The sequence below is a fragment of the Microtus pennsylvanicus genome, chromosome 7 (genome assembly GCF_037038515.1).
Source record: "Microtus pennsylvanicus isolate mMicPen1 chromosome 7, mMicPen1.hap1, whole genome shotgun sequence".
Lineage (NCBI taxonomy): Eukaryota > Metazoa > Chordata > Mammalia > Rodentia > Cricetidae > Microtus > Microtus pennsylvanicus.
In genome coordinates this window covers 20,979,690-20,995,217 of record NC_134585.1, presented here as the reverse complement: position 1 = coordinate 20,995,217, position 15,528 = coordinate 20,979,690, and the positions used below count along the sequence as shown (strand labels likewise).

At 46.6% G+C, this 15,528-nt stretch overlaps 1 protein-coding gene across 1 annotated transcript; it reads left to right on the top strand.

The window, feature by feature from the left end:
* Window positions 1-364: 364 nt before the first annotated feature.
* On the top strand, window positions 365-13,930 carry LOC142854475 (phenazine biosynthesis-like domain-containing protein 2). The gene is made up of 9 exons (XM_075980102.1): window positions 365-501; window positions 5,599-5,698; window positions 6,024-6,122; window positions 8,146-8,255; window positions 8,369-8,398; window positions 9,175-9,263; window positions 9,562-9,740; window positions 11,894-11,956; window positions 12,797-13,930. Exons 1-9 carry the CDS (start codon window positions 418-420, stop codon window positions 12,907-12,909), a joined length of 867 nt encoding a protein of 288 aa, XP_075836217.1. The 5' UTR covers window positions 365-417; the 3' UTR covers window positions 12,910-13,930.
* The last annotated feature ends 1,598 nt before the right edge of the window (window positions 13,931-15,528 follow it).

Below are 15,528 nucleotides of genomic sequence, written 5' to 3'. Positions count from 1 at the left end.
GGCTACTCTAGGATGGAGGGTGATGATGCTGCAGAGTTCTGTGTGTGGTGTGAAAAATAGTTCATTTAGCTGGTACAGAGACCAGCTGTAGCTTTGGAGCCTGTCCTGGAGCTAGCTCTTGTAGACCAGGCTGGCCTCGAACTCACAGAGATCGCCTGCCTCTGCCTGCCGGGTGCTGGGATTAAAGGTGTGCGCCACCACCGCTCTGCTTCTCTTAGCTAGTATTTTAAAACAAATTTAATGCAGAGGCTTTAAAAACAAGGGAATCACACATCTTTAGGTGCAGGTATGTTGGAGTAACCATTTGACTTTTTATCTGGGAATTATTAACTGTGTATGAAGTAAAACATTAACTTTACAGGGAGTGAAGCAGGCTCCCAGCAAGGCAGCAACCTCGCAGACAGAACGGGGAGGAAAATGAAGCTCCCGATTTTCATAGCAGATGCATTCACGGCAACAGCTTTCCGTGGCAATCCTGCTGCCGTCTGCCTCATGGAAAATGTAAGTACTCGCTTCTCAAGGGCCAGGCCTGCCTGAAATTCTAGATGTGTGTAGAGCCTGTGAGGCCATCTGAGTGCTTGCCACTTTGGCTTGTGATCTTTGTTGTACCGGTGATGGTCATGTCTTCAGGTTATGACAGGAATGGCTGCTCCTAGACCCAGTCAGAAGCACAGATTCCCACGTAGGGCAACTGGAGCCCATTAAAGAGGCAGCAGCAGCAGGAAGTGGGGGGTCTATGCCTACAACTCTGTTGTTTCAAAGATAAGGCAGGAGGGTCATGAGTGAGAGACCAGCCTGGGGTATACAGAGAAGAATCTTTTTTTTTTTTTTTTTGAGACAGGGTTTCTCTGTGGTTTTGGAGCCTGTCCTGGAACTAGCTCTTGTAGACCAGGCTGGTCTCGAACTCACAGAGATCCGCCTGCCTCTGCCTCCCAAGTGCTGGAATTAAAGGCGTGCGCCACCACCGCCCGGCTACAGAGAAGAATCTTACAAACATAAAAAGTAACAAATAATCAATTGTTTTATAAAAGAATGATTGGAGCTCCCCTTCAGAATTAGGTTTTTGTTTAATTAGCACCAAAAACTGAGCATGAAATTACAGGATATCTGTGGGTAGAAACGGCTGAAATGCCATTTGGCACTTGTATGTGAACATCCTGGGGCTTTTTAGCAGGGCCAGTAGAGACAGGGTCCACTGTGTTACTCTGACTGGCTTGGAACTCTCTATGTAGCCAAGGCTACCCTTAGACTCTACGTATCTCGGCCTCCTGAGTGCTTGACTTGCAGGGTTCATTGTCATGCCTGCCTGCCGCCTGCTCTGTACCTCAGGAATGTAGTACACATTCTCTTCAGTGTCCTGCAAGATGACTGACCCAGCAGGTAAGGGTGCTTGCTGCTAAGTCTGAGGACCTGAGTTCAGTCCCGAGATTCACATGGTGAGAGGAGAGAGCTGACTCTGCAAACTGTCCTTTGACCCCACACATGCGCCTTGGGGCCAGTGAGAGGCTCAGTGAGCAAAGGTGCCTGCTGCCAAGGCAATGAATGGTCCTCTGTCCTCTGCACGGGCGCGCGTGCGCGCGCGCGCACACACACACACACACACACACACACACACCTGGAGCCACATAAAAAAGAGGAATCAGCTGTGCAGGAGGATCATGGATTTGAGGCCAGCCTGGGCTACACAGTAGCCTCTAGGCCAGCCTGGACTATTAATGAGAGCTGCCTCAAACAATGAAATAAACCTCACCCTTTTACTTAGAGCAATTAGCGTAAAGGAGCTGATATCTGAGGGCTAGAGAGACGAGCCTCAGGTCGGCTGTGCATTCGTTAAGTGACCTTGCAGCCTGTACTTTCCTTCTGCCAGCTACACAGGGTAAAGGAATTGCTAGGTTCTATCTAGTAATACAAGAGCTTGGAAGATTAGCAACCAGGTTCCAAATTTGGAACCTTCTATCGGCTTAATATAGCAAGTACAACTTCCTGTAATTGTCTGTCAAGAATCTAACTGTATCTGCCCCCATGTCTTCATGTCACTCATATATGTGTGTGTGTATACATATGCACATATGTACACATTTATAGATATAAATACATGTATGTACATATAAGTATATATAAATAATTTACATGTAAACATGTGTAAAAATATATGCATATATATTTGAGACACAGCCTATGTAACTGTGTTTTGACCAGATAATAATTTGTGTTGTTTCATAACTTTATCTCCAGAATACTAATATCAATAAACATTAGAGCTAAAGGACCTGTCACTCTCTGTTTTTGTTTGTTACTGTTGGTGTATGTGTGTGTGTGTGTGTGTGTGTGTGTGTGTGTGTGTGTTCTCAGCAGCACACTGATGTGTTGGACCAGATGGTTCTCTTGTTGAGGGTGCCCTGATGTGCCTTGTAAGGTTTTCAGCAGCATCCTTGGCTTCTGTCCACTAGATAACAACAGTTTCCCCCCACTAAGACAATTAAAAATGTCTTTCTGGGGCCAGGCAATGTGGCATACACCTTTAATCCCAACACTTCCAAGGCAGAAGCAGGATGATCTCTGTAAGCTGGAGACCAACCTGGTCTACAGAGCAAGTTCCAAGAGAGGCTGGGTTCAAAAGTAAGACCCTGACTCAGAAAAACCAAACAAAATAAGTAAAAATTAAAATTATTTATAAAAGAAAGTTTATTGTGTATTCAATGTGTTTATTCTAAATAAGATTTACTGTCTGTTATGCTTTTAGGAACCATGATGCTAAGGCCAAATATAGTATTTGTTTTTTTTAAAAAAGATTTATTTATTTATTATGTATACAGTGTTCAGCCTCCATGTATGCCTGTAGGCCAGAAGAGGGCACCAGATCTCATTACAGATGGTTGTGAGCCACCATGTGGTTGCTGGGAATTGAACTCAGGACCTCTGGAAGAGCAGTCAGTGCTCTTAACCTCTGAGCCATCTCTCCAGTCCCCAAATATAGTATTTGTATCATTACATTATTTTTCTCTCAAACATCAGAAGTTATTTCTATTGACAACAAGGAGGAGTTTTGTAATTATTTATTTATTTACTTTGGTTTTTTTGAGACCGGATTTTTCTGTGTGGCCTTGACTATCCTGGAACTCACAGTGTGCTGCCTCTGCCTCCCTATTACACCTAGCTTTTTTTTTTTAAACATTTTCATTTACTTTGAATTCTTCAGGTCTGGGGAAAGGCAGGGGTGCAGGGCCTTAGTCATGCTAGGCAGCCGCTTTACTACTGAGCCATATCCACAGCCTTGCTCTACCACTGAGCTACATCCCCAACCTTCATATGAACGATCAGGAACACATGAAGGTGGAGACAGTGCCTCTTCCAGAGGTTTGGGGGCAGGGGAAGGGGTCCCAACATCTTCCTGGTGTTTTTAGTACTTGCTGTACCAGTTGCCCTGGGTTCTCTGAAGTCTAATACGGTAGAGGGACAAAGATTCAGAAGACAAACTGTCACATGAAAGAAGGATGCCATGCTGCTATATTGCCACAAGATGAGAGTATGAAACTTTATTCATTCATTCATTCATTCATTCATTCATTCATTCATTCTGTCTGTCTGTCTGTCTGTGTGTCTGTGTGTTCCAGTTCCATAACCCTGTGGGTCCTAAGATATTAGCTAGCACCTTACTGTTTCACACCGTCAGACATTGAACAGCAAACATCACTTTGGTTTTGGTGTTGGGGGTTTGACCGCCTGGAGGATGCTGAGGGAAATGAACACTGAAGCCAGAGGGTGCTGCTGGGCATGGTGGTCATGTCTGTGGTCCCAGAGCTTGGGAGATAGAGGAAGTAAGATCAGAAGTTCACCGTCATCCTAGCTATGTAGCTTGGTTAGCTGAGGCTACATGACCCTGTCTCAAACCAACAAGACCAAAAAGCTGGGTCTTGTTATTTGGGGTGGGGGTCTGGGTACTTAGGGGATGCCTGGTTATTTGAAGTGGGGGATGTCATACATGCCAAATTGTGTTCTACCACTGAGTCAGACCCCCAGATCGTATTACTATCTGCAAAAAAGAAGCTTGTTGTGTAAAATGGAAAAATATATATTGTAATGAAATGAAATCAGTGTGTATGTGTGTGTTCCTGAATGTGCATGTTATGAATGAACCTCATGGAGTCTGCCCATAGATGTACTTTACTCCCCGATTTTAGGAGAGCAGAGGCGGGGCTGTGACTTGCCTAAGACACTTCCGTCCCCTATACAAGACTCTCATTTTCCATCTGCCTCACCCAAACCTGATCTTCTGCCCAGACCCAGCACAAGATCTTATTAAATTCATGTATTTAGGGATTTATTTGTACTTCATGTGTATGAATGTTGGCCTGCAAGCATGTGTGTGGACCTTGTGCATTCCTGATGTTGGCAGGGGCCAGGAGAGGGCCCTGGATCCCCTGCAACTGGGCTTAGAGACGGTTGTGAGCATCTTCGGAGCATAGTGTACTTTGAGTACTTCTTGTTGACATTGTCTCCTCTCGAGGCTGACAGTGAAGCTCGGTGTAGAACACAATGCTGAGCACAGACAACACCTGGATCCAGCCTCCAGCATCCCAGCCCCCAAACCAACCAACCCTACCCGCCTTGATCTCTCTAGCATTGGTCACTTCCTGTAGGTGTCCTGGCTTCCATCTCGACACTGAGTCCCTTGCACGCCAGGACTTCTCAGACTTTAATGAGCACCCAGAAGTCCTGGCATCTTGTTTGAGAGGACAATCTGATTGGGCAGGTCTGGGGAGGGGCCCAGGGCTACATCAGATTCCTTCAGCAGTGGTTCCTGCTGCCAGCCCCACTCAGCACTCTCTGTCAGCTCCTTAGAAACCTTGCGATAGCCCACGTTTCTCTGCTTGCTGGTGCCTTTCCTTTCGGCATACTGTTAATATAACGAGAGCTCGTGATGGCCAGACAGTGCAGAGTGCTAGGGCAAAGCCTGAGCTTTGAGCTGTTCAAAGTGAGAAGCTAATACGCTGCTTGTCTGTCATCTATTTATCATCTATCTATCAATCTATCTATCTATCTATCTATCATCTATCTATCATCTATCTACTTTATCATCTGTCTGAATACTATCAATCAATCATGTATCTATCATCTATCTTTTGTTTTTTTGTTTGTTTTTGTTTTTTTTTGTTTTTCGAGACAGGGTTTCTCTGTGTAACAGTCCTGGCTGTCCTGGAATTTGCTTTGTAGATCAGGCTGGCCTCAAACTCACCAAGATCCCCATGCCTCTGTCTCCCAAGTTCAGGGTTTATAGGTGTGTGCTACCACTGCTTGGCCTCATCTATTTTTCTGTCTATATCTATCTATCACTCATTTATCTACTATCTATCAATAATTTGTCTATCATTTCTCTCTCCACCTATATCTATCTTACTATCTATCATCATGATCTCACTATATAACCTTAACTGTCCTGAAACTCACAGAGATCCGCCTGCTGCTGCTTCCCAAGTGCTGGGACTAAAGGTGTGCACCACTATGCCAAGCACATGACTTTTGATGCAAATAAGCTGCCTTGTTAAGTCAGATCTGTGTTTCCAGGCTCTCAATAACCTTTTTCTTTTTCTACTTAAGACATTGGACGATGATACTCATCAACTCATTGCACGAGAAATGAACCTCTCTGAAACCGCGTTTGTTCGAAAACTGCAACCGACTGACAACTTCACACAAAGTAAACATACATTTAAATGCTTTGTTTTACGTGTGTGTGTGCATACACCCAAGCCTATGTGTGTGCCACAGCATTTGTGTGAGGCTGGAGGACAGTTTGTAGGGCTTGGTTCTCTGGTTCAACCATGTGAGTCCTGGGGACTCAAGTCTTGGGGACCTTTCTCAGCAGGGAGCAGAATTCCTGTCTACCCTGCTTACCCCTCTATGAAGGGGTAGCCATTAGTATGCTAGCCATACTAATGGTTTCGAGAAGACGATACCAAGACATCTTTAACCTGACTGTGTGGGTCTGATCTTGCTTTTCTTTTTCATTTGCTCCCCCGAAGGTTCCCACTTTGGACTGAGGTGGTTTACTCCAGAGAGTGAGTTCCCGCTGTGTGGTCACGCCACCCTGGCCTCTGCAGCTGTGCTGTTTCACAAAATAAGTAACGTGGACTTTGCTTGTTTGTTTATTGTTGTTTGTTTGTTTTGTGGTAGGGTCTCATTTAGCTCAGGTTGGCATTAAACTTCCTGTGTAGATGATGGTGACTTTCAAATTCTGGATTCTACTGTTTCTGCCATCCAAGAATTATAATTAATTAGTATTATAGCATGTACCACTGTGGCTTAGTAATGTGAATTTTTTCCTAAATTATATTTTATTTGCATGAGGCTGAGGGAGTTGTATGATCAGAATGGACATGGTATATAATGTTCTATCTAGAAAACAAAGGCTTGCTATTCTTCACATAATGCCCACTGATCTTAAAGTCATACTTTTCTTTCTTTTTGTTTTTCTTCTTTTGAGATAGGGTCTTCTATAATTTCTTATACACCCTAAATAGCCTTGAAGTCTGCTCTTTCTGTCTTCACTCCCAAGTATTGATATTACAGGTTTTCACTACCACAAACCATTTAAACAGTCAGGTTAAAGATGCTCCACTATCTTCTTCCCAAACCATTAGCATGGCTAGCAGCTAAACCTTCGTAGAGGGGTGAGCACAGACAGAAGAACCCTTTCTGCTCACTACGCAGAAGGTTCTGAATTAATTTCTGGTTGTTGCGTGTTCAGAAGCCGTGCACTATTGATACACTCTTTGCAATGTCCACATTCAGTTCCATGGCCTCATATGAGGTTGTGACTCACAGTTTGAGAAGGTAGACAGGGACCTTGAGCTGAAGAAGATGAAACCCGTGCACTCAGCTAGATCAGGAGGAGATGCCAAGCTCCTGCTGTGTGGCGTCTGTCCGTAGGTTCTAGAGGAGCCTGTGTGTGCCTGGCAGGAGATGAAGTCATGAGTTAGCCAAGGCCTCTCCACCACAGAATCCAGTGTACCACTATGTCCCTGTTGCTGTGACAGAATATGTCACAGAAGCCACTTAAGGGAGGAGAGGTTCGGTTTGGCTCACATTTAAGGGTTTGAGGGCCATCATGGTGGCCGTGGTGGCTTGGTCCATGATTTTTAAGAGCTTGCACTAGAGCGATCAGAGAGGAAGCAATAATCTTGGGCCAGATGCTGGTCAAGTTATAGCCCTCGAAGGCCGTGGCCTTTGCAAGGATGTACTGTTAAAATCCAACCATTGCTCAGGCCACAAGACCCTGCAGAAGGTCCTTTCCCTTCACAGACACTGACAAGCACCTTACTGAGACAGTGTGACTTATAAGTAACAGACTTCCTGGTGTCAGGAACTCTTATCTAAGGGAGTAATTTTATATCAAAGCTGGTCCTGGTGGCCACACATCTACACCCCCATCCCTGCCTCCTTCCTGGGACTCCAAGAGCCTAGGCTTGTGCTGGGAGGTCACCCCCATACTCAGAAAGACCTAAGAGATCCCTCACTTCTGCCATGTGGGCGCTGATTTCCTCTCTTCAGAACCCCTCATGCTGTCTGTCTCCTAGGCTGGATCCTTAGTTCTGTGCAGGGCCTCTGCCATCTTGTTGTCAGCCCATAGTGTATATAATGCTTTTAATCAACTCCTCACTGCCCGACAATATGTCTTAGGGTCCCTGTTGAAAACCCCCTTCCGAGACCTTTCACCTGTGGACCAGTTCTCAAACTCTGTCTCTCCTCAAAACACTGCTACGTGCTGGGGACCAAGTGCTGGGGGCATTTTCCTGTCAAATCATCAAATCCTGGTCATTATGATAAAATGAACTTGTTCGTACGAGCAGAGGATAAGAATGAAGGCAAGTTTAGGGGGATGACATAGGCCTGTTCATCGGGAGGCTGAGAAATTCAGACTTCCTAAGCTACCAGATGGGACTCAAGGCCAGCCCAAACAACCTATAAAACAACAATAAAAAAAACCAATGAGGAATGGGGAGATACCTTAGGGGGAGATACTTTCATGTTTGACCCTCTGGGTTCAGTCTACAGACACACACACATACATATACACACCACCACAACCACCCAGAAAACACAATTACTTTTATTTTCCTGGTTCTTGCTTCCTCCTCTGTCCAGAGAACACAAACAGCACTCTAACCTTCACCACTATGAGCGGGGAGCTAAAGGCCAGAAGAGCAGAGGACGGGATTGTCTTGGACTTTCCTCTCTACCCAGCCTTCCCTCAGGTCAGCTCTTTCTGTGTTTACCTCTCATCTTAATACACACAACTGTATCCACAAACTACGTTGAGCCGTGGCTCTCCCGTTGAGCAATGACTGCGTCTCTTTTCCTCTTCTAGGATTTCCATGAGGTGGAAGACTTGATAAAGGTTGGTGGAAAGTCTCCAGTTAGAGCCCTGTGCTGTGGTCGTTTGTGTTTGAAAGCTCTGGTGTGACATGACCCCATAAAATAACCTCTACCTGTGTACGCACTGTGGTAGAAGCCGTGGTGGTTTCAGGTCAGATGTTAGTATTGTGTCTAACATTCATTGAGTTATAATCATTCCTCACTGGGTAGCTCAGGCTAGCCTTGAACTTGCAATTCTCTTGCCTCTCAGGTACTAGGATTACAGGTCATACAACCACAGCTGACTCATTTAACTATGAGCAATATGACCTCCACCAAGGGGCAGGAGAAAGATGGAGTGTGTGGGGAAGACAGAAAAGACCTGAAGGAGGCAGTGAGGAGAATAACAGGCATCCTCAGCCCCTTTGGACCAAGCAGGGTTGACTTCCAGCCTGATGAAGGCAGTGTGCTTGCTGAGGATAAAGCAAATCCTAACCACAAACCAGTCCTGAGTCCTGGAATTCCTCGAGCTTTCTAGCTCCTACCTCTGTCTCCCATGTGCTGGTGTCAAAGAAGTGTGCCTAGCTATATTGTTTTATTGCTTTTGAGACAGAACCTCAGGATCCCAGGCTGACTTCACATTTGCTGACTGGCTGAGGCTGACCCTGAACTCTTGACATTCCTGCCTCTGAACCCTGGTTTTATGGGAACATGCTTAGTTAATGCGGTGCTGGGGACAGACCCAGCTTCTGGCATCTAGACAAACATCTAACAACTTAGTAAGAGTTGGTCCCTGAGGAATTGTGATCTGCTTCACAGACAGCCATAGGGGACACCCTGGTTCAGGATATCCGGTACTCTCCAGACACCAAAAACCTCATGGTCCGGCTCAGCGATTCTTACGACAGGTAAATGCCGTGTTTAACCATTCACATCCCAGCACCCAGGTGTCCAGCTCTGCTTCCACGTGATCACCAAAGCATGATTTACCACTTCTTTTCTTTTCTATTTTATTTTCAGTCTCCCTAGTATAGCTCTGGCTGAAAATCACTCTGTAGACCAGGCTGTCTTCAAAATCAAAGAGATCCACCTGCCTCTGCCTCCAGAGTGCTACTGAGCTATCTGGGCACAGCTCAGCCTCTTTCTATTCTGTGAAGGGGGTGATCTGAAAATATTGATTCCGAACCCGTCCTGTTTGTGCTTAAGGTCCTTTCTGGAGACCCTGAGGGTGAACACAGAACCTCTGCCTCGAATGGAAAAGACAGGGAAGGTGAAAGGACTCATTCTCACTCTCAGAGGAGAGCCTGGGGGGCAGACACCCCACTATGACTTCTACTCCCGGTACTTTGCACCATGGGTTGGTGTGGCTGAAGACCCGGTAACAGGTACTCTTCCGGGATGTTCCATGTGGCCAGAGTCATCTTATTCAAAAATCGAAATAAAAGCCCAGAGAGGTTGCACAATAGTGAAAACGTTTTGCTCAGAGCGAGATGAGAGATCAGAGAGGACACTTTGTTAAGACTGACAGTGAGGTATGTGAGCAAACTCTTACTGAGGGGTTCAACTATTGTTTGTTCATACGTGTGTGTGTGTGTGTGTGTGTGTGTGGTCTGTCTGTCTGTCTGTCTCTCTGCCTGTGCTCATTAATGTTCAGTTTCCCCAGAGGCCAGCAGAGGGGGACGTGGCAGTTGGAGTGTTCTATGATTGTGAGCTGTTCTGTATTGGTTCTGGGAACTGAGCTCTGTCCTCTACGGGATCACCCAGTGCTCTGAACTGCTGAGCCATCTCTCCAGTCCCTGGCATCTTCTTTCATGGGGTTCAAGAGAAGAGGCGTTTGGTTACTAAGAACATAATTTGGGAGAGTCTCTTTTGATTGGCGAGTACAGGTTATGTAGGCCCTTCCTCTCTAGGCATATTGCTTGTAATAATGCATCTAATTTTAATCATAGACACACACAATGATGCATAGGCATAAGAGGGTAATTAGGGGATTCTTCTTAAAAGTTCACGTTGAGGGGGCTGGAGAGGTGGCTCAGCAGTTAAGAGCACTGACTGCTCTTCCAGAGGACCCGGGTTCAATTCCCAGCTCTCACATGGCAGCTCACAACTGTCTCTAAGTCCATTTCTTGGGGACCCGACACCATTGACAAAACACCAGGCACATAAAATTAATAAAAAAAAGTTCGTGTTGAGGACAGTGTGCCTTATTGCACAAGTACCCAAAACAGTCTAGGCGGATTGGCCCATTGCCTATGGCATAGAACTCAGATTGTGTTCTAGGATGTATTTGGATAGAAACAGGGGCACTCTGGAGAGTTTATTGAGGGTATTCCCATTGTTTATAACAGGTATACAGTTGCAGCTCTGAGGGGCAAGAGGGTTCGAATCTGTTAACAGCTTGCTAGGTACATTGTTCTGGAGAGGTGTGTGCATAGCCCAGGCTAAGTGGAGTCCTAGGTTGCTAAGTTATTCCCTGTGCTTCCTGGCTTCATGGAGACAAGGGAGGGCTACATAGTACTCTTCAGGTGGGGGTGGCTGATAGAGGGCGTTGCTAGGGGAAGCAGGTTCAGGGCTGAGAGGGGCTGGGCAGAGGCTCCAGATGCCAAGAGTCAGGACGCTCTGGACCCTACAGTTAGACCTCAGTGAGGAACAGAACATACCAACTCGAAGCTCCGCATGTAAGCAGAGCTGAAGACTCAGGAACATCCCCTTAGCGGCTGTGTGGTCCAGTGAGCCTCTCCCCAGGGCAGAGGGTCCCGGGTGGCATGCACAAACAACTGGAACAGACACCCAGTACATTTTGTGTGTGTAGAGTTTTCTAGAATGTGAAGGTCCTAGGACCAGGAGGAATGTGCTACTGGGGTGGAGTGGACTGGGGGTCTTGGGACAAGGAAACTAGTATGAATCCCATAATTCTTAATACACTTTTTTTGGGAGGGATTTTCCCCCACTACACTTTGCCCCTCAAGATTTTTAGTTACTTTGACGTTTTCTTTTCTCCCTGAGAAAGGAAATCTAGGCCTAGCTTGGCCTCTCTAACTAGCTGAGGATGACCTGGAACTCATGACCCTTCTGTTTCTCCCTGCAAAAGCTGAGATTACAGGTGACAGTCACAGAACCCTGCAGGATTTTGTTTACATTTTGCTTCTTCATTTTCATATGTAATTTCTGATCAGATTCTAGATGAAATCCCATAAAAACAAAAACGGTGACACTTGGGCGGTTAGGGCAGGGAGAAAAGAAGTTCAAGACTAACCTTAGGTATTTTGGATAGCCTGGGCTACACGAGACTGTCTTAAAAAAAGAAAGCAAATAGAGAATGACCCTGCAGTTGAGCGCAGCTTCAGAGAGAGTAGAGATTTGGCAGGCGCCATGGAAGCAATTACTCATGCATCCTCCCCCTTCCCTCACTCCACGCTCTGCTGGGGCCCCTCGACATGGGACCAGATGATCTAAGGTTCGGTCAGACTGGATGAGTGGCTGTGACTGTTGATAGAGAAATGTCGTTCCTGTGCTCATATTTGTCATTTCTTTCCAGGGTCTGCCCACACTATTCTTGGCCCCTACTGGTCTGAGGAGCTGGGGAAGAAAGACATGCGAGGTGGGCTTAGCTCTCCCTACCCCTTCTCTCCTTCATTTTGGGTAGTTGGGTGTTGAACTCGGTCCTTCAGGTGCTCGACAAATGGGATATCATGGAGTCATAGCTCCAGCTCTTGGCTTTTTGAGACAGAGTCCTGCTGTGTAACTCAGGGGGGGCCAGGTGTGTGCCCCTGCGCCTGAAGGGCCAGTCCCCCAGGTTCACGGAACAGGAACTCGGCTGAAGGGAGCTACGTCATCTCTTTATCAGAGCAGGGCTGTGATCCACAAACATGAGCTCCTCCTGGGGGGGGGGGGGGGAGAACTCGGGCTCCGTGACCTTGATGTGGAGAACAGGTGTTTCTCCTCTGACTTGCTAAGCGTGGCTCTCCTGGAGGGCTGAGACTGCACCTCTCTTGGGCACCTGGCCTTGCAGTTGCTTTAACTTACTACAAGGAAACAAACTCCATTTGACTTTTCTGAGCTGAAAAGGAGGGGGGATCCTTGTCAGGTGGGGCAGGACACCCTCTCTACACTTCTTAAACTACCCTTCCTCACTCCCATTCTCTTCGCACATCCTTGAGCGTTCCTGGAGGATGCTTTAGGTGGGACACAGCTGGGGCCATGCAGGAAGTAGCAGACAAGGCCCAGGAAGGGAAGGGCTGGGCACTGTGGGCACATCAGTTATGTGTGGGCCTCTGGGCCTGCAGGAGGATGGGGTGGAGGTGGGAGGCACTATGGACACCTGAGAAATTTATCCTGGAAACTGGCCTGGGAGGAGTTGCAGGTTTGTAACAACAAATCCTTCGCTGTGTTAATCACAGGGAAACACTCTCAATTGGCTCCACTCTGTGTTCTCTTTAAGCCTTTCAGTGTTCCCGCCGAGGAGGAGAACTGGACATTTCCCTGCGACCTGATGGACGAGTTGACCTGAAGGGTGGCGCTGCTATTGTCTTAGAAGGCACGCTGACGGTCTAGAGACTTATGCTGGGCTGTGGCCACGGCTAAACACAAGTGTTTTCTCTACACTACAAAACAAACCAAAAACTAAACCAACAACAAATGCCCAGAGCTGGCTTCAGCCAGTCCACTGACCAGTGCTCTTGACTCTCTCATGAAGAAGAGAAAGGGAAGAGAGTTGATGGAGGCAGGACAGCATCTCCAGGATCCTTAGCTGATGAAGGGCTCTGCCTGTGTGCATCTTCAGGAACCCCAGCAGGCAGCGATGCTGCCAATCAAAGTGAGAGAGCCATTGATAAGAATGGGGATGAAATTCAGATTTGGGCCTGGGTACCCGATAGAAGATTTTACAGCTATATATATATACTTTCAATTTAAAGACAGAGTCTTACTGTACAGCCCTGGTCGGGAAGAAGCTCTCTATGTAAACCAGACTACCCTCCGGCCGACAGATATCTGCCTGCCTCTGCCTCCCGAGTGCTGGATTGATGATATGTGCCCTCATGCCCAGACTCATACCCTTCTAATACACACATTAACTCTGTGGAAATGCAGATCGAACACTAATGAGAACAGCCTGTGAACTGTCAGGGAGGCCATACTACGGCTGTGGGGATTATGGAGTCACATGACTGTGAACACAGCAAAGGGAAACAGTTTGGGTGGGAAGGTCCAGAGTAATCTCAGTGTCTCAGTACCAATCAGGACAAAACCCAGGAACTTCAAACAGTGGGTGTCTGATTAGATTATGTGATGATTCAAATAAACACTGAGAACGGTGTGACCTCTGGCCATTTGTCCCTCTGTGTCTTGAGAATGGTAACCAAAGTCTTCCCTTGGGGCTGGAGAGAGGGCTCAGAGGTTAAGAGATCTGACAACTCTTCCAGAGGTCCAGTAACCACATGCTGACTGACAACCATCTGTAATGAGATCTGATGTCCCCTTCTGGCCTGCAGGCATACATGCAGGCAGAACACTATGTACATAACAAATCTTTTTTAAAAAAACTTTTCTTGTTTAATAAAGTGTGACTTAACATAACTTTGAATTTGGTGAAATCTGTGGTAATGACTCCCCGTGGGTGACTTTGGAGTAGGATTTCCTCCTCAGGTTGACAAGATAATCTTAAACCTGGTGTTTTAAGCCCGTGGGAGGGAGAGGCACGAGGATCTGGAGTTCAAGGTGAACTTCAGCAGGGCCAATTATCAGCTAACCTGGGCCACCTGAAACCCTGTCTCAAAGAGTGTTTTGTAAAGCTGAATTCGCTACGTTAATTCTCAACCACTTCAAAAGCTGCAAGCTAGCGTGGTTTGGTGGAGCACATCTACAAATCCAGCACTTGTGCTGAGGCAGGAGGATTGTGACTTGAAGGACAGCCTGGGATGCAAAGTCAGATGAACTCACAAAACAGAGCAGAGCAGAGACAAATGCTCACACCCCTAATTCTAGCATGTAAATCCTCAGATCTTACTGGGGACCTAAAACTCAGAGAGTCAGTCTCTCCTCCCACCTTTGTGGGGTTGAACCCTGGTCCAAGCTTCTATGGCAAGGGTGTTCAGTTGTTGAGACATCTCACTGTCCCCTGAATTAACTTTTATAACTCTGCACAGCAAAGCACGTGACTCCACTGTTGCCTCAGCTAATGAAGAAACTGAGGCAGAGGGATCACTTAAGCCCTTCTCATCTCTTAAAAACATTACGGTTTCAGGGTCGGGGAAGGGATATCCTTGTGTTATAAAACAATGTATGCTTAGCATACCTTAGTGCCTGCGCTTAAACCTTCATACATACACACATACACACACATGCACACACGTACATAAAAAACAGAGACATAAATACACACACACATGCACACACACACCAACATGTAATTTCAGAAACTATGTAACTGATACTTCATAAACATGCAGGTGTAGCTCCTGGTTACTGGTGTTCATGAATTTTTTTTTTCTCCCGGGACCATTTAGCAAGAGCCAGTAAGGCTGAGGATCAGCAAACACTCAAACATAATTTTTGTATTATTTTGTTTTTGTTGAGGGGGAGATATCCCATTCTGACCCTGGTCTTAACGCAGTCCCCTGTTGCAGTCTCCCGACTCCTGGCATCACGGGCCTGTGCCACTGAGTCTGGCTCACAAACTTCCATATGAAATCTGTGAAAACCTGCTGCCAGGTCTGGAGACACAAGCCTGCAATCCCAGCTATTCAGGAAGCTGAGGCAGGAGGATTGCAAGTGGAAGGCCTGCCCAGGCTGCACAGACAGTTCAAGGCCAACATGAACAACACGACGAGATCCTGACTCCATTTAACAGGCAAACAAACTGAGTGGCAGAGCCGTTAGCAGTCATGAGTGAGACCTGGGCTCCATCCCAGCCATGTAGGAGGGAACCACGTGCCATTAGAGAAGCTTTGTTCCTTCCTAGGCTGATTCATGCTATCTGCTGGGATGAAGGCAATCTACAATGACATCTTCAAAAGGTGGCATAAACAAGCTGAAATGCCGGGCAAAACAACGATGCTACTGATGGAGACACATCCCAGAAGATGGTAATTCACTGACAAGCCCCCCTCTTTGTCTTCCAGGCTCTACTATTCGGGTAGATGGGTGATGTGGTGTTCTCCTCTGTATGCTGTG